Source organism: Mustela erminea, chromosome 14 (assembly GCF_009829155.1).
Source record: "Mustela erminea isolate mMusErm1 chromosome 14, mMusErm1.Pri, whole genome shotgun sequence".
Taxonomy (NCBI): Eukaryota; Metazoa; Chordata; class Mammalia; order Carnivora; family Mustelidae; genus Mustela; species Mustela erminea.
Genome location: NC_045627.1, coordinates 39,075,140 through 39,103,076, shown reverse-complemented (window position 1 = coordinate 39,103,076; position 27,937 = coordinate 39,075,140). Strand labels below are relative to the sequence as shown.

The 27,937-nt window shown below is 38.0% G+C and overlaps 2 protein-coding genes across 3 annotated transcripts in view; one reads left to right on the top strand and one right to left on the bottom strand.

Annotated features, from left to right (window-relative positions):
- Positions 1-10,489, bottom strand: part of NUDT13 (nudix hydrolase 13) — a 35,610-nt gene extending 25,121 nt beyond the window's left edge. The window contains exon 1 of the mRNA XM_032313183.1: positions 10,420-10,489. The gene's annotated coding sequence lies outside the window, so the exon portion shown is untranslated. The remainder of the gene's footprint in view (positions 1-10,419) is intronic.
- P4HA1 (prolyl 4-hydroxylase subunit alpha 1) overlaps positions 9,812-27,937 on the top strand; it is a 79,026-nt gene continuing 60,900 nt past the window's right edge. The window contains exons 1-3 of one of the 2 annotated variants that reach the window (XM_032313181.1): positions 9,812-10,046; positions 25,357-25,464; positions 27,177-27,273. In XM_032313181.1, coding sequence (XP_032169072.1) covers positions 25,389-25,464; positions 27,177-27,273 — 173 coding nt within the window. In that variant the 5' untranslated portion in view covers positions 9,812-10,046; positions 25,357-25,388. The remainder of the gene's footprint in view (positions 10,047-25,356; positions 25,465-27,176; positions 27,274-27,937) is intronic. The other variant, XM_032313180.1, reaches the window with a different exon arrangement.

Sequence of the window (27,937 nt, the reverse complement as noted above, 5' to 3'; positions counted from 1 at the left end):
TCAGCTCTGATCTATTTCATGTATTGGCTCCTCCTCAAGTTGGCTTTTATCATGGTAGATGAAGTGCTGCCAGGAGATCTTAGGGCTATTTACTTTTTTGTTACTATCTAGAGAGTATGTCTCCCTCAACCATGAAACAAAAGTGTTGGTCTTCACTCTATTTGAATCAATTTTGGCTACAATCCCCACTTTCTGAACCCCTAACCAAACAATTCCTAGCATCAAAGGAATGTCATGAATTGATCAGGACCTGGGTTAAGTGACCATCCCTGATTGCTGTGGGAAGACGGATTTCACTTTACTGACGTGAATCAGGCTTATCAGGATGAGGGGCCTCCCCTGATTTTGGAGTCGATAAATTTCTTGGATATGCAGTTTGATTTTATTATTTTTGGAATGTACTGTCTCATTATCTCTGCAGATATTTTTAAAGGCCCATTTCCTTTCTCTTCCCTTTCTGGGACTATGTAAGATATATGTAGGATTTTTGATGCTGTTCCATAGCTAATTTCATTGTTGGTCTAGTTGTTTTTCACTTTTTTTCTCGTTGGTTACTGGCATCCCTTACTTTTCAAAAGTTTGCATAATACCACTTTGCTTTTATGAAAGACCTACATCAGTACCTGTTTTTGCTAACTGAAGGAAATCAGAAGAAGATTTGCGTTTCTATCAAAAAAGTCAAAAAGCAGAAATAGTGTTCAGTGTTTGTTTTGCAGTGAGTAATTTAGAGGCAATATGCACTCTAGGTAAGTGGCACTGCCAAGCTCCTTCCCCAAAAACTACACTCAGCATCTCAGCACCAAGCCACCATAACTTTGTACTGTGTCTGTGAGCATCTGTACTTTATCTTGATTTATTTTGTGCATCTGTTAGCAAGATGTGTCCTAAGATATCAGAACAGCCTAAGAGAGTTTGTTTTTGGGTCTGGGAATGCTAAAAAAAAAATTACATATAAATTAATCATTATTTCTTCTTCACTTTAGGCCATTCAGCTTAGGGAAGGTTTCATAGAAATGTTTTTCTTTTGGATAACTGGTGAAACCTGTATTGGTTTGGATAACTTATTCTTCTGTACACAGCTGTGTTGAGTACACTTATTAGTCCATCTAAAGAATTATTCAGGGCGCCTGGGTGGCTCAGTGGGTTAAAGCCTCTGCCTTCGGCTCAGGTCATGATTGGGATAGAAGCCTGTATGGGGCCTCCTGCTCAGCGGGGAGCCTGCTTTCTCCTCTCTTTCTCTCTCTCTCTGCCTGCTTCTCTGCCTACTTGTGATCTTTGTCAAATAAATAAATAAAATCTTTAAAAAAATGTTTAAAAAGAAAAAAAAGGAAGAATTATTCATCTCTGAATAATGGGATTTTTTTGCCCTAGCACTTGCCTTTGACTCTTTCTTAGAATTTTCATCTACCTACTGAAATTCTCCATTTGTTCATGCATTTTTGTCCACATCTTTCACTAGTTAGTTTGAAGTCCGTGTCTGAGAGTTCCAACATTGGACTCACCTCTGACTACATTTCTGTTGACTACTTTGTTTCTTGACAATGGGTTTGTTTGTGTGTCTCATGGTTTTATAATGAATGCTGGACATTATGTGTAGAACAGTACTGTTTTCTGGTAAGCAGTGTCCGCACCTGACAATGAACACACCTCTTCTTCTGTCAGGATGTTAATGTTGGGAGTTGGGTCAATCTAGTTAGGAGCGGAGCTGGGCTGGGGCTTTGTACATCACAGACTTGAAATTCATTTAGCAGGAAGATACTGTTTCCTTGTGCTTAGCATGGGGGCTGGTGTTTCAGAGAGTTTCTCTCAGTGTTCCTGCTTTCCCTGTGCTTTCTTTTTTTTCTTTTTTTGTTTTGTTTTGTTTTTTGTTTGTTTTTTAAAGATGTTATTTATTTATTTGACAGAGAGAGACATAACGAGATAGGGAACACAAGTAGGGGGGAGTGGGAGAGGGAGAAGCAGGCCTCCTACCAGCAGGGAGCCCAATGTGGTGCTGGATGTGGGGCTTGATCCTAGGACCCTGGGATCACCATCTGAGTCCAAGGCAGATGCTTAATGACTGAGCCACCCAGGTGCCCTCCCTTGTGATTTCAATTGCCCCTGCATTCTTATGCCACAGAGGGACTCTCTCTCTCCACACTCACTGTTAGGCTGGGTTTGTAATAAAGATTTTCTGTGTCCTAGTCCAGTCTCAGTCTTAGGGAGAGTCAGTGTGTCTGGGCTTTGGGAGGTGGGAGTTCTTCAGTCTCCTCTCTGTGGAAGCCAACTCAGCCTGTTATCTATGGCTGATCTTGGGCAAGAGTTTTTGCTCCTCCCTCACCAATAGTGGATCTCAGTTTGTTATCAATGTAGGATCCAGGGTCTAAGAGAATTTCCTGTCTCCCCTGCAAAGATAAAGGGCTTTCTTTCTATAGATCCCCTAACCACAAGTGATCTTTGTTTGTGCCCTGGGGGCCAATAAGTTTGCTACCATTTATCCAGTGGCTTATGGCTTTTGCTTCATAGTATAGAAGAGTCTGAGGAAAAAGGATCTGGGGGTTTTTGGCCCAATTCCTAGCAGCTGCCAATTACCTCCTTTGTGTCTGCAACATTTGGTGTTCTTCATGATCTCCTGCCCTGCTTCTAATCATTCATCTCAGTACCACTGAGCTTGTGGGAAAAACTTGCAAGTGCAATTTCCTTTTGTGTCTGAGGCTCCAAACTAACATACTAGCCTACACATGACCATTAGCAATTCGTTAAACATTTTGGTGAGTTATTTTTTACTCTCCCAAAGGTCTAAACCGTGTGGCCCATTTCTCCTTGGAACTCCAGTTACTTGGTTGCCTTGCAAACTCAGCTATCTGGTGTGCTCAAAAAATGTATGATTTTGCAGATTATCTGGCTTTTTTGTCATTGTGGGAGCAAAATTCTTTGCTTTTTTTTTTTTTTTTTTTTTTTAAAATTCCAAGCAGAAGTAGAAGTCACACCTACCCTGAAATGCTGGGCAGTTTGGAAAGTCTTAAGGTTGGCAACGTGGTGGATGAATTCTAGGTAGGCAGCATACAGTGTTCATTTCAGGTACAAATATAATCAATAAATACAATTCTGGTAATAAGTTTTATAAAGGAAAAGTCTGACTTTGTTTAGGCAGTACATAGGTTAAGATAGACTAAGCAATACTGAAGTTATAAATAAATTTTAGTGAGTTAACATGATAGAAGTTTGTTTTTCACTCAAGCTACACACCCAGTGGAGATCATCAAGGTAGTGCAGAGTTTGAAGCTTTGTTCATTGTGGCAGCTCAAGAGATCTGTACTGATTAAGGCTTCATCTCAATATGGGCTTCCATGGTGACATGGCTTCTGAGTCTCAGAAGGGACCATGATGAAACATATTTTGACTTTCATACATGTCACTTTCAATGGCCAAAGCAAATTTGTTGGCAAAAACTAACTTTAAAGAAGGTGGAGAAGAGGCACTCCTGGGTGGCTTAGATGGCTGAGGGTCTGCCTTCGGCTAAGGTTGCGATCTCCAGGTCCTGGGGTTGAGACCCATGTCAGGCTCCCACTTTGGAGAGGAGTCTACTTCTTGCTCTCCCTCTGCCTCTCCCCATTCTTGTGCGTGCTCTCTCTTTCTCAAATGAATAAATTTTTTTAAATCTTAAAAAAAAAAAAAAAGGAAGATGGAGAAGAGCAGAACTTTCTGTCTGGGAAAAGTCTTAGAAATATTTGGTGAATGGTACTAAAAAATACTATGGGGAGGTAGCCTTGTCTTGCCAACCAGCAGTGGAAAGACATGTGTAGTTAATGTGTGGCTGACTTAAATTTAGCAGAATTAAATCTAAAGAAGCCACAGATTAATTTTAAAGTAGAATCACAAGTAGATAGAAGTTTCATTTTTATATAAGATTTCATTATAATATGGAAATCTGCTTAATATTGACAAACTATTAATTGGCAGAATAAGTTTGAAACCAGTGATGACCTCTGTCATTTCAAATCTAATAAGATTCAAAATCAAACTCTTCGACTGCTCTGCAAATTTAGCTCACTTTCCCAGCTTCTTTATTTTGGTTGTTGATACCATTTTTCTGGCCAGCTTTCCAAACTAGAGACCATGGCACTTTTTTTGTGTAACTAATACCAGCTTGAGAGGTCAATATGAGGTTCTATGCCTTTTGCTATTAAAATTAAAGATCTTGACGCTCCTGTCCTGCTTATTGAGAAGACTTTCTTCCTCTCTAGAGTTCTCTTCCTCAGATAATTCCCATGCAAGAATGCTTATCCTATGTAAAGGGTCAGTCCTAATTACTACATTCACTTCTAGGGCAGACCATCAGGAAATTTACTCAGACCCTCGGGAAATGTCACTGTCTTCAGATATTGTTTCAGTCATAGTCATATAAGTGATGAGTGTATTAGTTTCTTCTTGCTTCTATGATAAGTTATCACCAACTTGATGGCTTAAGCAGTGCAGATTTATTATCTTACAGTTCTGTAAGTCAGAAGTTTGCTGTGGGTCTCACTGGGTTAAAATCAAAAGTATTGGCAGCTGTGTCCCTTTCTGAATTGTTCTAGGGAAGAATCCATTTAATTGCCTTTTCCAGTTTTTAGAGACCTCCCACGTTTCTTGGCCCCTAGTCCCCTCTCTCCATCTTCAAATCAGCATCGTAGCAAATATGTCACTTCGCTTCCATCCTCACAGCTCTTTCTCTGATCACAACTGGGAAAAGTTTTCAGTTGTAAAGAATCATTTAACTAAAGTGTGTAAACCTGGCGATTCACAGATCTGTACCCCTGGGGATAAAAATATATGTTTATAAAAAATAAAAAATTAAAAAAAAAAAAGAATCATTTAACTAAATTGGGTCCACCTGAATAACCCAGACTAATTTCTCCATCTAAAGGTCCTGAATTATATATGCAAAGTTCTTTTGTCAGGTAAAATAACATATTCACAGATGCAGGGGAGTAGGATGTGGACATCTTTGAGGGGCCATTATTTTGTCTGCCACAGTGAGCATCCCCATTGAGGCCACATGACCTAGATGGTCTGGCCACCCCATTGCAACCACTTTCCTCAATGCCGCAGTGATAGGATGTTGGTAACTGGAACGGTTTCCAGTTTCAGCTGCATTCATCTCTTGACTTCTGTGTTCCTACTCAGGATTAAACAGAAAGTCCCTATTGCTTCTAGTCCCAAGGCTCATCCCCCATGCCCAGTGACATGGAAAACTCATATTTTTACACAGCATTTTCTTTTGTGACAGGTAGCTAACACGATATTGCCTCATTATTTAAAAATACTTCAGTGCCTTCCTGTTGTGCTTGTTACAGTACCAAACAGGTCTTGCCTAATTTAGCCTCAGCATACGGATCATCCTGGTTTCTCCCTTGCTTATGGAATACAGATACACCAGGTTTCTTTTAGCTTCTTAAATGCATCAAGCTTTTTCCTGTCATATGCTCCTCACACATGCTATTCTCTCTCTTTAGAATGCTCTTGTTCACCCACTTCATTTGGCCAACTCAGGTCCCAGTTTATATGTCACGTCTTCAGCAACGCTTTCCCTGTATTATCTATCTAAATTATGTCCCTACTGTTATTCTTTTCCATAGCACCTTATTTTCTTTTATTATAATTAATATTTATTTATTTAGTGTATTTTTGGTTTCCTTCAAAGGACTCCCAAGTTATATACAGCAGGAATCATATATCACGCCATCCGATAAGATTATAAACTCTTTAAGAAACTGTCTAATTAAAGTTTTATCTTAGGCAGTGTCTTGGACACTGTTGGTAGGCGTTCCATAAATATTTATTCAATGAATCTTGGACTACTTAATCTAGACTCCACTTTCTTTCTCCTCTAATTTACATAGCGTAATATTCTAAAACATTGCTTCCATCATCTTAATCCCCGGGTGAAAAATTTACCCACTCTTACCTATTTTATCCAATTCAACTTTATTATTTCTCCTCTCAAGTAAAGCGTGTAGTATTTTATAATCCTCACCATTCAGTACTTATCTACTCTTTCAAATGATTTCTAATTGTTTCATATGTATGACTGCAATTTGATTAAAACTTCCTTCAATAAGTCTACATTTTCTATTTTGTCTTCCCCTTTTCTTGGAAGTAACCATCATTCAAAATGTGAAATAAAAAACTGATTTATTATTTTCTATGTGTAGAAGCACTACACTTGTTTGGTCCAGTCTCTCTGCTGTTCTTATATGGTATTTTGTGAAAGGTGGAGTTCAGGGGATTGACTGACTTTCAAAGATAGGAGTGAGTTGGGTTGACATCAGCTATGAAAGCCCAATTATTCTGGTGGAGAGACTGTTTACAATGGGCTGATTTTCAGAGATGTGTTCACAAGAGTAAGGCTGTTGCTCTTTGGCTAACTTTAAAAAATGGGAAGTTGTCACTGACTGGCTGGTTTTTTAGAGACTTGTTCAGAAGATTGAGTTACCACCATTGATCTATTAATTGAGTTTAAATTACTTCTGTTCATTAGTTGTAATCATAGCTATATAATAATATTTTCCTAAAAATATGGGACTTTTGATACTTTGTTCAAGAAATATTTAATTGATGAACATATTCAACTTTTTTTAGATGCAAGAAGAGATTGGAGGTTTATAGTATGGCTAGAGCAGTTCTGTTCTAATGTTTGGTCTTTCAAAGGGCAACTGTATCATTCTATTTCCTGTTCTCCAAGGTATCTCTCATTTTCATTCTAACCAAGCAGGGATGATCAGGTTGAATAGTCATATATGTTGTCCTTTTTGGGCAACCAAACCATATTGATAGGGACAAGTTAGACATTATTTTCAACTTCACAACTCATTGCTGATAACATCATGTAAATTTTTAGGATTGTCATTACATTTGGAAAAATCTCAAATTAGAGTGTTTGATATGTGACTTAAAAGAGTTCAGGGCACATCAATTTTCTTTAAACCGATAATATTCTAACAAGTAGTTGTGGATATCCTTATTCAATTCTAAGAGAAAAGAACTCCTTTTACTAGCTAAGAATTAGCTAATCTTTCATTAAAATTTTATACATTTGGGGGCACCTGGCTGGCTCAGTTGGTAGACCATGAGACTCTTGATCCCAGGGTTGGGAGTCCATGTTGAGTGTAGAGATTACTTATTTATTTGTTTGTTTTTTACACATCCAATAAGTAGAGGGATATCCCACAGATTAGTTTCAGTTCCCTAAATTTTATCTCTTCGTCTGCTCCACTATACTTATATTTTTGATGATAGAACATAGGACGCATTCAAATGGCTATAAAATGTCTGGCCCCGCACCTTTGTTTTACAATGATGGGTGGGTTGGCACAATGGGTGGTAGGAGTATTCTTGGATGCCATTCCTACACTGGGACAGCTGGCAATATTTTAACTATGCAGAGAAGTGACTGTGAGTTACAAAAATATATCCCACTAAACTAAAACCAAATGTATTCTAACTCAACTTCCCTCAGCTAAATTTAAAAAATGCCTGCGAGCCACTCCTACACTGCTAGACAAGGGGAAGTGTGACAGAAGAGAAATCAGTGAGGAACCAATTTGCAGTCTAAAGATTGCAGTTAAAATTTTGTGAACTGTGTGAATATACTGCTAAGGCCTCTTCCAGGGCCTTGGAAAAAGCTAGTGCAAATGAAGTTCCCTGAAGCTGAAGCCTTCTTAGCTTTGCATTAAATTTGCTTTGGGGTCTGGGGCCATTTTATCTGTAGGGTGGATTGTCAATTTTTAGTCAGCTCATATAGGGCCAGTGGATATGTTGATTACAGTTCCATTTGAGGCAAAGATTTGCCTCTTGAGTCAAAGACCTTTAGTCATTTGTTTAGACTAGAAGTTCTCAAATTCTTTGGTCTCATGACCATTTCACTCCTAGAAAGTATTGAGGACTCCAAAAAGCTTTTATGTGGCTCATATCTGTCAATATTAATGGTATTAGGTGTTGAAACAAACATATAAAATATTTATTAATTCATTTAAAAACAAAAACAGTGAATCTATTACATGTTAACAAACATTTTTAATAAAATAGAACTATTATTATTTTTTAACAATTCCTATATTTTCTTTTACGCTTTGTGTCTGGTTTATTTTTAAGTTTTTGAAGATTTTATTCATTTTTTTCAGAGAGAGAGAGAGCAAGAGAGGGGACACAAGCAGGAGGAGTGGGAGTGGGGGTGGGAGTGGGAGAAGCAGGCTCCCCACTGAGCAAGGAGCCTGCCACCAAGACGGATCCCAGGACCAGATCCCAGGATCCTTGGGATCATGACCTGAGCCCAAGGCAGATGCTCAACGACTGAGCTACACAGGTGGCCCAAAACAGAACTATTATTTCGTTGTTTTGTTTTGTTTTTAAAGATTTTATTTATTTGACAGACAGAGATCACAAGTAGGCAGAGAGGCAGGCAGGGAGAGAGTCGGGAAGCAGGCTCCCTGCTGAGCAGAGAGCCAGATTGGCGGCTTGATTCCAGGACCCTGGGATCATGACCTGAGCCCAAGGCAGAGGCTTACCCCACTGAGCCATCCAGGCGCCCCAGAACTATTATTTCAAAGCAAAAAGCATTTAGTGGGAAGAGTGGCACTATTTTACATTTCTGAGAATCTTGTGCTCGCTTCAGCAGCACATACATGTTTCTGAGAATCTCTATAATGTCTGGCTTAACAGAATTCTCACATCTGCTTCTGTATTCAATCTGTGATATCTGCAGTATCACCAAACATGTAATCTCTGCAAAAGCCCAGTCTCCGTGGGATGTAATTTTGATCTTGTGGACCTCCGACTACACTTGGACGACCACTGAGTTAGACATCATTGTATCTATTGTCTGGATGCCTAGGGCTTCCAAGTACCCACTATTTCTGTATCTATATAATCAACTCCACCTCCTAGGTAAGAGTCAAATGTTAATTATTGCTATGCTTTTTGGCAAACATGGAAAACTTTAGAGACAACTTTAATGAATCACAATTCTTCAAGAAGTCATTCTTCCCTTTTACTAACAAGGGTAAAAGGATGTCCTTCATTGTCTGCTCCTTGATGGCAAGGCTTTGTTCTTTCAGGAACATAAAGGCCAAGGCAAATGTTAGACTAAGACCAAACACGACATAGGGTGTCTTATATGGTGTAACAACAGCTAGCTAATATTTACCAAGTCCTTTCTGCGTGCTAGGCAGGTACTAAGTGCTTCACATACATTATCTCATTTAATTCTCCCAGTATTCCTATGAGGAACCTACCATCATTCCCATTTTACAGGGGAGGAAACTGAAATGAAGAGCTTAATGCCCTGCGTTTTACAGGGCTGAGCCAGGGACTAAATTTAAAAAAATCTGTCTCCGGAGTGCGTATTCTTTATCTACTGATAAAGTATAAAGGTGGGCAGAGTGAGATTCGTATAAAGTAACAGTAAAGGTGAAAAAGGCAGGTTTTTAAAGCAAAAAGCCTCCGGGCCAGGACATCACATACACCAAGGATGCACTGTATTATTTTCCACCCGAAGCTTCTTTCATTCTCTACGGTCCCATGTTCCTCGTCTCAAATTTTAGTTATTTCTTTGCAGGTGGTTTCGACGCCCAGGCCTGAGGCTGATGTTGAAATTAACGCGTTTAAACAACCTGATGAGAAGGAGCGAGGCAACAAGTACCGAAGGCGACGACAGCGTGGCGAGCACCCTGCGCAGGCGCACCGGCTGCCGGGCCCTCCTGCCCGCCCCTTCCCCGCTCCGCCTGAGACTCTGGGGCAGGAGGGGAGTACGGGTGTGGGCCGCGGGTGCCGACCAGAGGGAGGCGCGGGCTGGGCGCCTGCGCAGTCGGCGGGGCGCTGGTGTGATCGAGCTCACGTAGCGAGGGCTGCAGTCGTCTCCTCCCTAGAGCTGCCGTCGCAGCCTAGAGGTTATAAAAGGGCTAACTGGCTCCCTCTACTGCCCAGTCGCGCCGCCCGCGGGCTGAGGGAAGGGAGCAGGTATCCGGCCCCAGAGCAGGCTACAGGGGACTGAAGAACGCACCGTCTCTTGCCGCCCCACTTCCCAGGTGAGAGGCTCCCCCGACTCTGGAGCCTGTGGCTCGGGCCCTGGACCGCTGTGGCCCTTCTCGGGCAGCTGTGGCGGTCCGCTCCCTGCCCGCTCTGGTGGGATGGCTTGGGGGGCGGAGGGTTCTCCGGCTCCCCACAGCAACCTGAATACCTTCTTTTCTGGAGACGCGGCCCCGCGCCCCCTGGCTGTCCCAGAGGCCCTTCTGCCCTTCTCCGTGCTCCCCTTCTCCCGCCTCGTTGCCGGGTCGGCGCCCCCGACCGTTGGGGCTGCGGCAGCCTCTGTCCCCGCCCCGGGGACCAGGACTTTCTTGAATATTCCTTCCTTCCCGGGGAGGGCTCACCCTGTTGATTTTTCCGAGCTGCTTCTCCTACCTGGTCCTCCCTACAAAAGCCGGGGGGGAACGCGAGGGCGGGGCGTGGGTTTTTGGCCTCCGCGGCGGCAGATGGTTAGCATGTGGCGGAGTAGAGAGCGGATTTTAAAGCTTAGGGCAGGAGGCGAGGCTCTCGAGGCATTTCTGCCCTGCCGAAAAGTCGTCGGGTCCGGGAAGCGGACCTCGTCAGGGAAGTTCGGGCTCGACTCATCTGTTGCGCGCGGGGTGTTGCCGGAGCGCTAGACGCTGCCCGCGGCGCGGAGTTTCGGGCGGCTGGGCTGAGGAAGGCGGCTGTCAGATCACGCAGCCACGGGGGAAGCTCCTCTTCCTTCCCTCATCTTCCACGAATTTTTTTTTAAAGGCACATGAGCTTCCCCCACCATCCGCCTTCTCTTTCTCTCAGCAGAGTGTGTGCTGCTTTTTAGAAGTCCACATCAGTTAGAACGAGTGTCGTGGTTGTGTGAGAACTTCCTGAGTTGGATTTCACGAAAGCCTCCCAGATGTATGTTTTAAGGGGGAGGGAGGATGGTACCATTTCTCCTATTTCTAGGAGACTGTTTCTCCTAAATAATCAAATGTATTAAGTGGAGTTTAGTTTTCAGACACTGAGATGCCTTCCGGGGAGTGAAGACTCTGGGAATTTTGCACTGTTTGCTTTAAGAAAGGGATGAAGCAGCAGCGAGCTCTCCTTTTAGGAATTGATCTGAAAGGGCACAGAGACTTGCCAATTTCAACTTAACTGTTTCTGGTTTCTCGGAGAGCGCTGGCTCTCGCACTTTCCCTTGGAATGCCCTCCGCAGGGATGAAACAGCCACTACGTGAGTGGGGGAGGGGAAAAGACGTGGCAGCCGTGTTCTTTCATCAGGTTTTTGCTCCTTTTTAAAAAAAGTTTCTGGGAAGAAACTTATTTCCCCCTCTGAGGTTTCGATGGGTGAATAGCTTTATGAATGAGGCTAGTCTTTTTCTGTGGTAAATCAGATGAAATAGTAGGAACATTGTGATTGAATTTATAAAACATTTTAGAGGGATTTTTCTGATTGAGTTTCTATGGAGAAAATGGATACCTTAAGCAGGAAATATATTCGAGAAGCTGAAAGTGAACAACTTATAATGTGTTGCCTTCATTTGAAATTTAAATAGGCATTGCGTGTGTTTTTTCTTTAATTTTGGCTTTTAGCCTGTGAATAAAATTTCAGAATCTGAAATAAGAACCTCACTTTCTACCTTTTTCTTTCTGTGGGAGGCATAGGTTTTATCATTTACCTTTAAAAGCCATGTCAGTTTTTATTTTGAAACATTGTGCCTTGAGTCCTGCCAGTATCTTAGAAAGCTGATGGCAAATGCTTCTTGTAGATTTAACTTAGACTAACTAAGAGAAGAACCACTTTGTCTCTTTTTTTGATAGATAATGCTGTTTCTTTTGATATCTTAATATGAGTTTTATTTTGAAGTACTTAAAGCCAGGACTTAGATAAGCAGACAATTAACATTGGTTGTTTTGTACCTTGGTAACTAAGGTAGTAGACAGATAAAAGAAATCTATACAACCTTTAATTGCTGTAGAAAAATTTAGACAGTGTAAAAGACTTTTGAAAAAAGAAAGCTTCATACCACCTATGTGGTCCAGGTTGTTGCAGGTGAACCTTGGCTTTCTGATGAGATGTTAACCTTTTCTAATGCTGCCAAGTGGGCTGTATACTGACAAGCAGTATCTCTCATAAGGCTGTTAAGTTCCAATTTCTGCTTTTATTCCAGGGATCCAGTGGTAAAGCTGTGAGCCTTCTTTTCTATGGAAGGAAGCCTTCTTTTATTTAGCAATTAATTATCAACTAGGATATAATTACTGCTCTTAGATTTGAGAAGTATACCCTGTGAGATACATAGTAGCAGTTCTCAACTTATTTTGAGGTCATGAAATCTGTTGGGAATCTGATAGAAGATATGGATCCTGGATCAGAAAATGGAAATTTGCACATCTGCATGAAGTATTATGTGACATTTATAGATACTCCCCTCCCCCAGCCTTTTACATCTGTAAACTGGTATAAGAATAAAAGATGTATGAAGTTAATCTTTAAGTACATCTATGTATCTTGAGGCAGTATTTCTTGAATATTTCTGATCTATGTATCTTGAGGCAGTATTTCTTGAATATTTCTGAAAGTGGAACTGAGCTGTAAGTCTGACTGGATTTGAGTATATAGATGACAGTAATAAAGTTTTGATCAAACGGTTTTAGCAAAAGTTGATAGGTTGGTGGAAGAATTGTTGAATTGCTAAATTGTCTAGGCAATCATACATGATATTGCTTTCCCTCTTTCCCCTCCCTGCATATGTTTTAATATGTCTTTGGTTTTACTCTGAAAGTAGAAAATGCTTGAATGTAAACAAATATAAATTGCATAGGCCCTTGGCATACAGTGAGTACTTGCATCTTAAAACTTTATCATAATGTTGTATTTGTATCTACAGTATTTGAATATGCAAGCCAAATAAAGTGTGTATGTATATTTTTGAAAATAGTTAATGCATCATTCATGTTCCTACCCAGTCTATTTATTTGTACACATTGAAGCTATCTTCTCATTGGTTTTCCTCTGGCCAAATATTGTGCCTTAATAAAAACTAGAAGTTCAAAAGACTTCATTAAAATTACTCCAACAATTTTTGAACTTGATATAATGAGAAATATTCCTGTTCCTGATGTTGCTTTGGATGATCAGTATGACTATTAGTATATCTGGTTGGACATTGGCAAAAATACAGTGTAGCAGTCATGCTTCTTACATAGTGTCATCTGTGAATGCATACTACCTTAGACCTTTTCCTCTTCCTGCTTAGTGTTTCATATAAATATGTCCATGTTTTGGTAGTTTACATATTTTCCATTTAAAAAGTAATATTGTAATAAGTTAATGTACTCAGCCTTTCTCTCTTGTTAAGCATTTGAGCTTTTTCTCCATGATATGTAGTGCAAAGAGAAGGTTCTAATTTAGTGGTTTCTTCTATCCACCTGTATAGCTACAGTAAACCAGTAAACTTGTAAACCAGTTTTCTTTCTGTTTTTTCCTTTCTTTCTTTCCTTTTTTTGGGGGGGGGGGAGTGGGAGAAACACATGACAATAAACCTTTTGTCAATAATTTTTCCTTCCCCCTGAAAGAATTTTCTAGGGGCATTAGACTGGGCTCTAGAAAGATTTTTTTTAATCTACCTGATAACAACTAAAGCACTTCATATTTTTAAAGTGTTGTTTCATATGTTATGTAATTTGATCCTTAAAATAATTCTGTGAGGTAGTTTTATATCATTCTTATTTTTCAAATGAAGAAACTGAGGCTCAAAGAAGACAAGGAATTTGCCCAAGAATATAGTAACTTTCAGAACTAGGATTTGTACCCAGATTGTTTGTTTTCTGATTCACATTTTAGTACTTCATTCTTGATAAGTGATCATATTGAGTCTGAGGATGTGGAATGGAAAAAAAATTTAATAGCATATTACCAAAGTATTATAAGGATTTTCAACATCCAGGGTTGAAATAAAGTAGGATCCCTGCTTAGTATAACTAACTTAATCATTCTACTTAATTTCATTTTAAAAACATTTATAATGTGTCTAGTAGACTGTGGGAGAATCAAAAGAGTAATAAGAAATGTTCCCTAGTATAAATGAAACATGAAAGTTACATGCCTTGCAAGCATGTTACTAACATTTTACTTGATGTTAAATCTGAATAAGTGCTGAATGGAAACCCATATCTAGATTGATATCTTCTACAACCAGGAATTCATCTCTCCTTATTCTAGTATATATGACTTTATTTCATATACCTTTTCCTGAACTTGATGACTTTGGATCTGGCATTAGGAAAAAGAGGGAATTGAAGACTAGAATGAGAAGAGGGAGACTAGGGTTAAGAAAAATGGAATTTGCCCCCAAATCTATATAAATTCCTGGGCAGGGAGCTGCCCAGTGTCCATTAGGGGATAAAAACAAAACAAGACAAAACATTTTTTTTGCTACATGAATATCCAACTAGACTATCCTTGCTCTGTTGAGTTGCCTTTTATACTTTTCCAAAACAGACTATTTTCTGTGTCTAGATTCTCTATTTTGTTCCACTGATCTACATGTTTCATTGAAAATTCTGCTTTTGGAATATTTTGCCATCACCTCATATTCCTTACTCAAAGTGTAAAAATCTAAGTTTTATGTTTCACGTGTATCCTTAGGGTGGTGAAGGCAGTAAAGTTGTCTTATCAGAACTTCCTATGTAAATAAAAAATAGATGAAATTTGTTTTGGAGCAAAAGGGATTGATGGTGGTTTTGTGTCAGCTAGTAGATCTGGGGAGTTGAACATTTGGATTTTCTCAGTCTGTCCATGATTTGAATTTGTCTCTTCACTTCAGTGCTACTTTGACTTTGTTTTTATTTTTCTTTCCAGTTTACTTACAGAAATAGAAATGTTCTACTAAGTATTTATTAAAGAAAATGCAGAAGTTGAGTGAAGATAATTGTGATCTGACCTCTCAGTTGTTAACTTTTTTTTTTTGAGTTCTTTAAGTTACTGTATAAAGTTTTAAAGTGTGTGTCTTCATCCAAAATCTTTAAACTTAGAAATTAGACTTTTAAACTTCTCACATATATATTTACCACTCTCCAAATTAGAAAGCAAACCTAGTTTTAAGAGTTTGAATCTCTAATTGCTGCTTTTAATATTACTACTGGGTTTTTAATGCCTTAACCAATATTAATTGACATTTATGTTATTAGATATAGATTTTCATTACTATAACAACTAGTTTATACAGCCAAGAGAAGTTACTGCAAGGTCTTTCTTAAAATGAGAAATACATATATTTGGAAATACTAGCATTGATAAGCAACAAATCATATGTAATTTAGTGATTACTTTTCCCTTTTCCCTTCTGTTGCCCTTTGTCCACTTCTACTCATATTTTTAAATTACAGAAGTCTGCATCTGTCTGCTAGAAGACTAGGCTGCTGCTTGTTCCTTCCTTCCCACCATTCTCCAAGTCTTTTCTTTTTCCATGTCCCTTGGGACACCTTTGGCAACAAATTCATGTATTCTTAAGTTCTTGCCCCATATCCAAAAGTAATGTTTCTTAAGTGTCTTCTATGTGCAAATATCCTCCTAGGCAGTTCCATCTAAATTACTGGTTGTTGTTTTTTTATTATTACTTGCTGGCAGTAAAATTTGACCTAATATTTTGATACCTTTCTTGCTTATTCAGCTTTTTGTTAAGGGATCACCAAATAAAGGCGGGCATTATTGATGAATCTTACTAATTTGGGGGCTTTTACTATCACTTTTGATAAATTTTTTTTTTTAAGATTTTATTTATTTATTTGACAGAGAGAAATCACAAGTAGTTGGAGAGGCAGGCAGAGAGAGAGAGAGGGAAACAGGCTCCCCACTGAGCAGAGAGCCCAATGCGGGACTCGATCCCAGGACCCCGAGATCATGACCTGAGCCGAAGGCAGCGGCTTAACCCACTGAGCCACCCAGGCGCCCCGATAAATTTTTTATATTTTTATTTTATATTTATATTTTATATTTTATATTCTGTATCCGGAGTATAAGAATCCTGACCTTTCCCCCCACATTGGGAAATGTATGCATTTCTAAGTAAAGTGTTTGAAATAGTTGAGAGGTATATTATACAGTTTAAAATACATAGTTTAAGAGTCAGTGAAGAATAGCACCATTTCTTTCTCAAACCTTCTCTACCAGCCTGCATTTATTTGTAAAGTGTTTTTGCTTTAGGGGAACTTGACTTTTCTAACTGAAACAAACTTTAAACATTGAGTTTAAGTTCACATCTTTTTAAACTGATAAAAAATTTTTATTTCACTCTTGAATTTTTACATTTTTCCTGATTATTCCGTGTAAAGTGGAAACTAGAACTGTTTAAAAGACATACGCGGGTGCCTGGGTGGCTCAGTGGGTTAAGCCGCTGCCTTCAGCTCAGGTCATGATCTCAGGGTCCTGGGATCGAGTACCGCATCGGGCTCTCTGCTCAGCAGGGAGCCTGCTTCCTCCTCTCTCTCTCTCTGCCTGCCTCTCTGCCTACTTGTGATCTCTGTCTATCAAATAAATAAATAAAATCTTAAAAAAAAAAAAGACATACGCAAATCTAGACACCAATAACTGGGGATTTTCTTTTTTGTTATGCTGTTTTCACAACCATAGGTGTGCTTGCTAGGCAATATAATCATCACAGAAGTAAAGGTGAGGCAGAATACTGGTAAAGAAAAACAAAGCAAATTTAAGTTCAAATTTGAATCCAAATTCCAGTTTAAAACTTTCTAAAAAATGGATTAAAATATTGATTCTAAACTCTATCTCTGATTTAGAAGTGGCACTTACTGATTTCTAACCATTAAGCCAAAAAATTACCTTGTTATTTATTTTTCCTATAAAGATATTAACTGCAGGGTTAGACAAACAATTAATTAGGACTCTGGATTAAACAGAAACCCAACTCATACTAACACACAGTGGAGTTTGTGTAAGTATTGTGGGGATGGGGGTTGTCTTAACAATTGAGGTCAAGAATGTGATTAGACTTTAAGAATATCAGGAGCATCAGAATGTTTTCTTAAGTCTTTTGTCTATCTTCCTCTCTGTATATTTGCTTCACTTTTATTCTTTGCAGATAAACTTCATTTACTCTTTGACCTATATGTCAAAACTTGGTCCATTACTTCTCCTGAGCTTTATATAATTCAGGCATTCAAAGAGTGCCTGTGTTTTTTTCCTCAATTTTATTTTCAAAATTTCCAGGAAAGAACTTTGGTCACTTGGTGAAGGAAGAGGTATCACACTGTATTAGATGACTGATGAAACTATGAGGATGAATTAAAGGTAGATTGGGGCAGTTTCTGGAAGAGAGAGTAGTGGTGTTAGAGGCACCATATAGGCAAAATAGGTGTGTGTTTTTGAAATGATATTATATTCAGGTTCTTTGTGACAAGGAAAACTATGGGATTTGCAAGAATCTCCAAAAAACAGACTATATAGTACTTCAGTTAAGCCCAATATCTTGATTTAGAGCTTCTTTCCAACTAAATTTCAAAATGCTGTTCAGTTGGAATTATACCAGCGACTGGGTTCACTTCTCAAGTACAGAAAGCTGTGGGAAAGCTAGCATGATTCCAGAGTTTTTGTTAGAAAAGTTGGTCATAGCCATTAGAGCACTTGTCTGTCAGATTGTATGTATTTGAGATGTGGCTTACTCTCTTTGGGAGCGTAAGTATGACTGGAATTCATGGTGTTAAGTTAAAACAAATGGCAGTTTGCCAGAGGGATTATAGGATAGAACTGTGATATAACTATTCTATTAGTAAGTACTCTTAGTTGTCTTAGAAAATCCATCCTACTTATATGGGAGAGACATGCCAAGTCTTGGTATTCACCATATTGTAGCCTGAATTAGAAGCCTGGATTTGTGTTGGTCTTTTGCATTCATTATAAAAACTGTAAAAAAAAAAAAAAAAGTCTAACACAGATGTAAGGAAGACCAATAGTTGAATGTTAGATTTGTATGAGGTTAAGTAAATTTAAGCTGGAGCCCTCTGAAAGAAGATTTGGAACAGCTGTGGAAGGTATGGAGCGACTGGTAGGAGAGCTGTGGAAAGTTTTTAGTGTCAGAGAAAGTTTAGGTTAGAATATCAAACATTCTTTAGTTGGCCTTATTAATTTTTAAGGACTTATCTGGGAAAGAACAAGTTTTTAAAATGTTGAAATTTTTTTCTTGGAAGATAAGTGTTAGACTGAAAGGCTAATATTATTTGCCAGATACCCTGTTCCTGTTAATTCATTAAGTAACTTGTACATAACACTTCAATGAATCCTGATAACTCAAAGTTGTAAATATTTGCAGTGTAGTAGAACTGTTTGAAATCTGTTTCCAGGTTTGATTGACCTGTGCGTGTCGGGGATTGGACTTTTTTCTGGGAGAAGGACTGTAGGATAGTTTTGGATAAATATTACACTACGCAGTTTACTTTTATTCGGGCTTACCTGAGAATATGTTTTCCAAAAAGATTTCTTCATACCTTTTTTCCTTATAGTTTTTAAAATACAATACTCATGCATATCAAACATGTATAATGTACATATATGTTAAAAAAATTAGATAATAAGCACTTATGAACCTACCATCTAACCAAGAACTAAAATATTATCAGTAATGTATCTGTAGTGTTTCCATAGTAAATTTGATGCTAGTATAAATTTATCTTTGTCTTTGACTCTCCTTTGACTTTTTTTTTTTTTTTTGAGTCTGGTCTTTTCAGGGAGCTGAGATTCACCTTCCTTCCATCCTCTTTAACCCATTTACATTCTATTTCCAGCTTGTTGGAGGATTTAGAACAGGAGACATTTGTATCTTACTATTTAAAAAGTTTTGTTGTTGTTGTTGTTGTTTTACTTTAAGTAACCTCTGCACCCATTGTGGAGCACAAACTTACAGCTCTGAGATCAAGAGTCTCATGTTTTACTGACTGAGCCAGCCAGGTACCCCTGTATCTTACTATTTTTGAGAAAACTCCGATGTCTTTTAGGATGCTTGATTCTTAGATGCTTATAATGATTTGCTTTGCAAGCTGCTAACTGATTGAAGATTGAAATAAATGGAAGTGAGACGTCAGAAGTAAAGAAGCCATTGTTTTAAAATCCTGTGATTGATAAAGATATGCCTGCTTATTAACAACTATCTAGTATTAAAAGAGATTGGAGGAGGGGTGCCCGAGTGGCTCAGATGGTGGAGGATCTGACTCTTCTTGATTTCAGTTTAGGTCTTGATCTCACAGTCTTGAGTTCGAGCCCCCTATTGGGGTCCATGTTGGGGACGGAGCCTACTTAAAAAAAAAAAAAAAAAAAAAGATTAGAGGAACTATTCACTAGAATAATTAGACATTGAATTATATTTTTCAAAAAGTAAATTGAAGTAAAATTTTACTCTTTTAAAGGTAGAAAGCACCTTTTGTGTGATTTTGACGGATGTTTGTATCCGGTTTTTCAAAGTGTAATCCCCAGACCAGCAGCATCACCATCACCTAAGAACTTATGTACAGTATCTACATGTCTCAGACCTTCAGGTGATTCTGATAGAACTAAAGTTTGAGAACCACTGCTGTATAAGGCTGTCTTCATTTGTTTGGCATAGTACTTTGGAGTAATGCTGTGTGGGTGTGAACTTTGTATTGCAAATGATAGAAATCCAGTGTTTTGTAGTTTAAAATTCCTTAAAAAGGGAATTTAGAGGCTCCCTTTCCTGGGTTGGGAGCTGAAGATTATTCGGGTAGCTCACAGATTCAAAGCAATAATTGGAGAATCAGGACTGTGGAGCTTGGAAATGTCTCTGGATGACTTTGTTCTGTTTATAGATTGGGTGCCTATGTGTCCTTGACAAGTGGGAAACTTGTTATCACAGGCAGCTCCAAATTCATATCTTACGAACTGAGCCATTCCAGAAGGAGCTGTTTTGTACCATTTCATAAACCCACCCCTCAGATGTTATGTCATTGAATGGCTTAGGCCACATCATATGTCTGTCTGTAAGAGGAAGAGTAGTAGAAAAATGTGTTACTCTGACAGTGTAGTTCATGGCTGGATATTTGGGTTAATTTCATATAAACTTCCTATCTTTGTAGCAGAGAGAGAAATCTGGAGGCTTAAACAGTTAGAATGTAGAAGAGGCACAAATGTGGATCGTACTTGTTAGCTACTTTTTTGTATTAAAGAGGAGTTACCACTTCATTATGGCGTACATAATATGGGAGTTGATGTTTTATTATTACTGTAGGTTTATGATTTTGGACAGAGTTAATTTTTTGTCACTATAAAAGTAAATATACTCTAGGACATCTGGAAAATACAGAGAAATAGAAGAAAATTACTAATGTTCTGCTGTCCAGAAACAACTACATTTTGGTGAATTTCCTCTGTATATTTTCATGCATAGTTATGATCATATTATGATGTTAATTTTTTTCTTTTCTTTTTTTTTTTTTAAAGATTTTATTTATTTATTTGACAGAGAGAGATTACAAGTAGGCAGAGAGGCAGGCAGAGAGAGAGAGGAGGAAGCAGGCTCCCTGCTGAGCAGAGAGCCCGATGCGGGACTTGATCCCAGGACCCTGAGATCATGACCTGAGCCGAAGGCAGCGGCTTAACCCACTGAGCCACCCAGGCGCCCTTTTTCTTTGTTTTGATCCATATTTATTTACAACTTTTTGTCAGAATAGTGGAAACTTAATCTAATTCAGTAAGATTCCACTAGTGTTGTATGATGTTAATTTATTTTATTTTAAGACTTTATTTTTTTAAAAGCAGTTTTTAGGTTCACAGCAAAACTGAGAGGATGGTACATTGATTTCCCATATGCCCCCTGCCCCTACACATGGACAGCCTCAACATCCTCCACGAGAGTGGTACATTTGTTATAACTGATTGAATCTACATTGACACATTGTAATTACCCGAAGTCCATACATAGTTTACATCACCCATTCACTCTTGGTGTTGTAAGTGCTGTGGATTTGGACACATGTATGTCCAAAAAATAAATGATGTATTTATCATTATGATATTTTAGAGTATTTTCACTGCCCTAAAAATTCTCTGCTCCATCTCTTCATTCTCCTACCTCCCAACCACAGATATTTTTACTGTCTTCATAGTTCTAGAATTTCTTTTGTTGGAAGCGTACAGTACATAGCCTTTTCAGATTGGCTTTTTTTTTTTTTACTTAGAAATACACAGTTGAGGCTTGTCTCCCTCCTGATCCCTTTTTTTTCATTTTTTCCCTCCTACCCACCACGACCATCTCAGGAAACAAACTAAGGGTTGCTGGGGGGTCAGGGGATAGCGATAGGGTGGCTGGGTTATGGAATTGGGGAGGGTATGGGCTATGGTGAGTGCTGTGAAATGTGTAAGCCTGATGATTCATAGACCTGTACCCCGGGGGCAAATAATATATTATATGTTAATAAAAAAAAAGAAATATGCATTTAAGATTCTTTCATGTCTTTTCATGGTTGGAAAGCTCATTTCCTTTTAGCATGAAGTAATACTTCATTGTCTGGATGTGCCAGTTTATTTATCCATTTACCTACTGAAGGATATTTTGGTTGCTTCCAAGTTTTGGCCATTTTGAAGAAATTTAGGAATATCCACATGCAGGGGGTACCTGGGTGGCTCCATGGGTTAAAGCCTCTGCCTTTGGCTCAGGTCAGGATCCCAGGGTCCTGGGATCGAGCCCCACATCCTGTGCTCTGCTCAGCGGGGAGCCTGCTTCCCCCGGCCTCTCTGCCTGCTTGTGATCTCTGTCTGTCAAATAAATAAAATCTTAAAAAAAAAAAAAAAAGATGTCCATGTACAGGCTTTTGTGTGGACATAAGTTTTCAAATTTTGGGGTTAATAAATAGAAAGGAGAACAGTTACCAGATTGTATGGTAAGAGTGTGTCTGATGTTTTAAGAGACTACCAAACCATGGTGGCTTTACTGTTTCACATTCTCACCAGCAATGAATGTGAGTTTGTTAATTTTTAAATTTTATATTTTTATTTAAATTCACAAGTTAAAGGATGTACTTTTTTTTTCTAAAGTGAGTATGTAACCTCCTCCTACGTGTAAGCACCTCCTACGTTTATTGCAAAGTTTTTCTTTCTTTCTTTTTTTTTTTTTTAAGGTTTTATTAATTTATTTGACACAGAGAGAGATCACAAGTAGACAGAGAGGCAGGCAGAGAGAGAGGGGAAAGCAAGCTCCCTGCTGAGCAGAAAGCCCAAAGACCTCAGCTGAAGGCAGAGGCTTAACCCACTGAGCCACCCAGGCGCACAAAGGATATACTCTTTTAAGTTCTGTGACATATATATAGCACCTTCATTACATATTTTTATATTGTGAATTTGTTAAATTTGATTGTTTGTTTGAAGGACAAAAAAATGGGTCTTTGATAACTGAGTGAACTTTGTTTAACTATTTATAGTTCTTCTGTGACTTTCCGTATTCTTAATCTTTTAGTTTCTATTAATATCTTAGTGTTTTTCTTTTTTATTTATATGAGCTCCTTAAATGAGCTCTATTTCCTTTAGTTTCCTAGTTTGTAGTATATAGGGTTTTGTTTTTTGTTTTTTGCTAGAGCTTGCATGCTGTCTGTGAGCAGGGAGAGGGAGAGAGAATCTCAAGCAGGCTCCATGCTCAATGCAGAGCCTGACGTGGGGCTCAATCTCAGGACTCTGAGATCATGACCTGAGCTGAAATCAAGAGTCAGACACTTAACTGATGGTGCCCTGTTTATGGGGTTTTTAAAAAACACATATAAGCCTAGATTATTTTGTGTACTTAAATTCCATCTGGCTTTTGATAGGTTATTTGTTTTATCTTATTTAAAGTTTAAAGATTCTTTTCTTCTTTTAGAGATCCAGTAACTTTTCTTTTTTGTTATTTTTTGTTGGTTATAGCTCTTTAATCCACATAGAATTGGTTTTCCAGCATGATGTGAGGTACAGTTTTTTTTTTTTTTTTTAAAGATTTTATTTGTTTATTTGACAGACAGAAATCACAAGCAGGCAGAGGCAGGCAGAGGCAGGCAGAGAGAAGAGGAAGCAGACTCCCTGCTGAGCAGAGAGACTGATGTGGGACTCTATCCCAGGACTCTGGGATTATGACCTGAGCCGAAGGCAGAGGCCTTAACCCACTGAGCCACCCAGGTGCCCCGGTACAGGTGTTTTTATTCTTCATTTGATTAATGCTTTGAATTTCTGTGAGTTCTATCATTGTTGAAATGCAGTTTTCAAACTTTAGCAATTTCTGTAGGCTAATGGTTCTTGATTCATTGAGGGATTTAAGGACTTTGAAAGATGACAAAAAAAAAAAAAAAACTTGAGTTACAAAATACATTTTAGCTGTGAAAAAATAACCTCTTACCTGACCAATCTAAATCATCCCATCAGAGTTTAACATTTGGACAGTATTTCTGATTAGCCTTTTGTTAGTAGAGCAAAAGCATTTGTATTTTCTGGAAATAACATTTATTCATGAAGAAAATTATGGTAGAAATCTGTGTAAACAGTGAGAAGATTCTAGACTTTTCAGACAGCCCAGATTTTGAAAAAGCCTTGTGCTTTGGCAGGAGCCCAAGAGAGGAAGTGTCTGCATCTGCTTCATTCTAGAAGCCTTCCCAAAGAGTTACTGTAAAGCAGCCAAGAGAATAGTGTATTTCACTACTGTGTGGTTCTGGAAGTATCTGGAAGCTTGTGGCAAACTTGAGGGAGGAGAATGTTAGTTTCTGTGGTGATCTATTTTTTATTCAAGAAGGGGGAAGGGATTTTGTTTTTGTATTTTGTTTGTTTGTTTTGGCGGTATAGGGAGCTTTCCAATGTGGACTTTAACCTGTTGGTTTAGGTGAAGTCACTTGGAAAGAGTCAAAAGTGCCTGCTCAAAAAGGAATAGGGAAACAAGAAGAGTAACAAATGGGAGCCTGTTACTGGGACAAGAAGTTCTGTAATAGTAACGTCCTCTTCTGTAAAGTAATGAGGACTTAGAAGTATGTGATGGTGAAGGAGCAAGAAAAGAGTGCTATTGGGACATTTGGGAAAGAAGGGTAAAATCTTTTCTGATGGTTAGTTGATATTTGCACCTGCTGTGAAGAATTCGTTCTAGAAAAGTCAGTGCTACCAGGGACAAAGAAAAAAGAAGAGCTTTGCTGCCAGCTTAAAAAAAAAAAAAATTCCATAGCTGTGTACTAGGCTAAGCATTTTTACATAGAACAAATTAGATAGAAAAACCTCAACACTAGGTCCCTTGAGAGAAATTGCTAGCGTAAATCGACAGGCTGTTTATTCTTTTTGGATTCTGTACAGCTTTTTAAAAATAACAGCTTTTATTGAGATATATTTCATGTACCATACAGTTCACCCATTTAATGGTCATGATTCAGTGGTTTTTAGTACTTTTACTGTGTTCTTCAACCATCAATTACCACAGTCAATTTTAGAATGTTTTCATCACTCCAAAATCTACTTTTTTTTTTTTAAGATTTTATTTATTTATTTGACACACAGAGATCACAAGCAGGCAGAGAGGAAGGGAAGCAGGCTCCCTGCTGAGCAGAGCCCGATCCTGGGCTGGATCCCAGGATCCTGAGATCATGACCTGAGGGTTAGGCAGAGGCTTTAACCCACTGAGCCACCCAGGTGCCCCAACTTTTTTTTTTTTTTTTTTTTTTAATTAAAGTAGGTTCCATGCCCAGCGTGACGGGGCTTGAACTCATAATCCTGAGCTCAAGACCCGAGTTGAGATCAAGAGGCAGACACTTAACCAACTGAGCCACCCAGGCGCCCTGAAAATGTACAACTTTTAATTGAACTTGTTTTAAAATTGAAAGCCATGTAGGGAAAACATGGAACAAGTTAGGAATTTAAAGGATAAAGCAGTGGCTCTGAAAACCTTTTTTCCCCTTTAAAACATTCTAACATTTCAGAATGTACTTTGGTAATATTTAAATTAAATTACTTTAATGGAGTAGTATATTTTTATGGGAAATTCATGGGTTAGATGTAGATAACAGAAAACTTATTTTTCAGGCTATATGAAAGAGTTACTATCTAATCATTGTAATTATAGTAGTAACTAAGGAGAAAACAAACTTGGGTTGAATTTTTAAGCATAAATATCAGGTGATAACAAACCTTTATATTTTTCTTTAAGTAGTTGTATGAAAAGTAAGATAGTAGCTTGTTAATTAAATTATTAAATCAACTTTTAAGAATTAACAACAATCTATGGGCAACCTTAAGTGTCTGACATACATTTTGTTCATAGAAAAAATCAGTTAGGAAATTTTCCTACCTTACTTTTTGTTGTTGTTGCTGTTGTTTTAATGACCCTATTTCTCTTGTAGGTGTGTGATCCTGAAAAATTAAGTCTTCCAAGATGATCTGGTGTATTTTAATTGTCGGGGTTCTACTTCCCCAGTCTTTGGCCCATCCAGGCTTTTTTACTTCAATTGGTAAGTCTTACTATTTTTTGGTTTGTATTGATCTTGCATTTAAAAAATTACAATTTTTTAGTTTAGTTTTTTTTAAGATTTTATTTCTTTATTTGACACAGAGAGACAGAATAAGCAAGGGGAGTGGCAAGGGAAAGGCAGATAGGCAAGTGAGAGGAAAAAGCAGGCTCCCTGCTGAGTAATGCAGCTCTATCCTAGTATCCTGGGATCATGACTTGAGCGGAAGGCAGCTGCTTAACCAACTGAGCCACGCAGGCGCCCCATTTTTTTAGTGTTTTTAAATCAGTAAAAACAAATAAGTGTATTCCCAGAGACTGAAGCATTGATTTAGTTCCTTTCCCCTACAAGTCTCTGTTTTTAAAATTTAATTAAAAAATTTTTTTCTGATCACAAAAGCAGTACATTTTCAGGTTAAAACTTAAGAAAATTGGGGCATCTGGGTGGCTCAGTGGGTTAAGTCTCTGCCTTTGGCTCAGGTCATGATCTCAGGGTCCTAGGATTGAGTCCCACATTGGGCTCTCTGCTCAGCAGGGAGCCTACTTTCCCCTCTATCTCTGCCTGCCTTTCAGCGTACTTGTGATTTCTGTCTGTCAAATAAATAAGTTTTTTTTTAATTTTAAGAAAATTTAGAAAAGCATATCAAAAAAATTCTTTGTTAATGAGTCCACTTAGATAATTTAATAGTCTTTTTTTAATGCACAGGTACAAATAATACACTGTACATTATTTCATAACCTGCTATTTCCATTTAAGAATCTACTATGAACACAAGTTATTTTTTTCTATATCGTAATTAAAAAAAAATCTTTGAAGGTATTACTAAAATAGCATATGGTTAAAGAAGAAACAAAGAAAAATACGTAGAATGTAAGACTTCCACATGTCCTCTTTCCCCCAGAAATATTTTTCATGTTTGATATGTATCCTTTTTTAAGTTTTCCTATATGCATACTTCATCTGCCTTAAATGAGATGTTTTCCTTCATGCTGTTAACCAGTTTTACCCTTGTATGATTGGAGTGCTAACGAAAACACAAGTATTATATTTTTATTATCTAATTTTGTGATATAAAATGAGGAGTCTTCTTATCCCACTATAACTGAACATGGATGCTTTGAATTTCATTTGTAAAATGTACCTTTTGTTAGTGTGGTTTAGTTTATTGGATGAAAATTTAATTCTAATCAGTCTCAATAACAAAAAAAGGTGAGAGCCTAGGTAGGGAAGAAGAAAAAGTAGTGTTGTTTTGTAATTTAAAAACAAATTTTTAGAACAATTTGCCAATGTCCAATTTGCAGAATGAAGTAGCTTGAAAGTTAGAATTGGAACACAATTGTCTTTGTTTATGTAATTAAAAAGAAAAAAGATGTTTTCTCCAACATATATGAGTTTAAAATCAGTTCAATCTTATCAAAGAATGAAGCATTCCTTTTTTTTTTTTTTTTTAAGATTTTATTCATTTATTTGAGAGAGAAAGCATGAGAGAGGAGAAGGTTAGAGGGCGGAGCAGACTCCGTGTGGAGCTGGGAGTCTGTTGCGGGACTTTATCCTGCTACTCCAGAATCATGACCTGAGCCGAAGGCAGTTGCTTAACCAACTGAGCCACCTAGGTGCCCCAGAATGAAGCATTCTTGATCATTTTTAAATTATTCTAAAATACTTGTGTTGACCAGTGTGGGTATTTGATAAACCTTCCCTTCTTCTCCTTCTAGGTCAGATGACTGATTTGATCCATACTGAGAAAGATCTGGTGACTTCTCTGAAAGATTATATTAAGGCAGAAGAGGACAAATTAGAACAAATAAAAAAGTAAGCAAAGGGTTCTACTTATTAGGATTCGACTCCACCTGGATATTTTTGTTCTAGAGCTAAAACATTCTTTGAGTGGAAATGGAAGCCACCTGTCTTAAAAACTGGCTGAAATGGCTAAAATAGGAGCATTGAAAACAAGAGTTAGGCCTGGGCCAAGAGTTTAGATAAGGATATAACTGGGTATAGGTGTTGAATGACAGTTTCTCAAAATAGTTGCTAATATCTTCTGTCTTCTTCTAACCTCCCTAATTAAGTCATCTTCTAGAGCAGTTTTCAAATTCTGTTTATCCTTCACTCCTTTGATGCCATTCTAGAGATTACAGTGATAAATACGTTAATTATTAATTGATACAAGTTTTCCTTACCTGTTATTTTTAACTGACTCAGGCTCAGAGTTAATCCTGACTTGAGAATTCCTGCCTTTTATTTAGTGAGTAGCTGAGTACTCAGGGTTTTTTTGTCTATTTGTTTTAAAATATAGTTTTTAGATACTGAATCTAAAATTTTGGTGTTATATTTGATTTAAATGAACATGTTACTGAAGTTTGATTGGGCTAATTTGTATTTTATAACCAATTATTTGGCTTTAAGGGCCTGTGGGGAGATGAATTTTTAGACCCTTAGTAGAGGGATCCAGTCACACCTTTTCTAAGATAGGTTC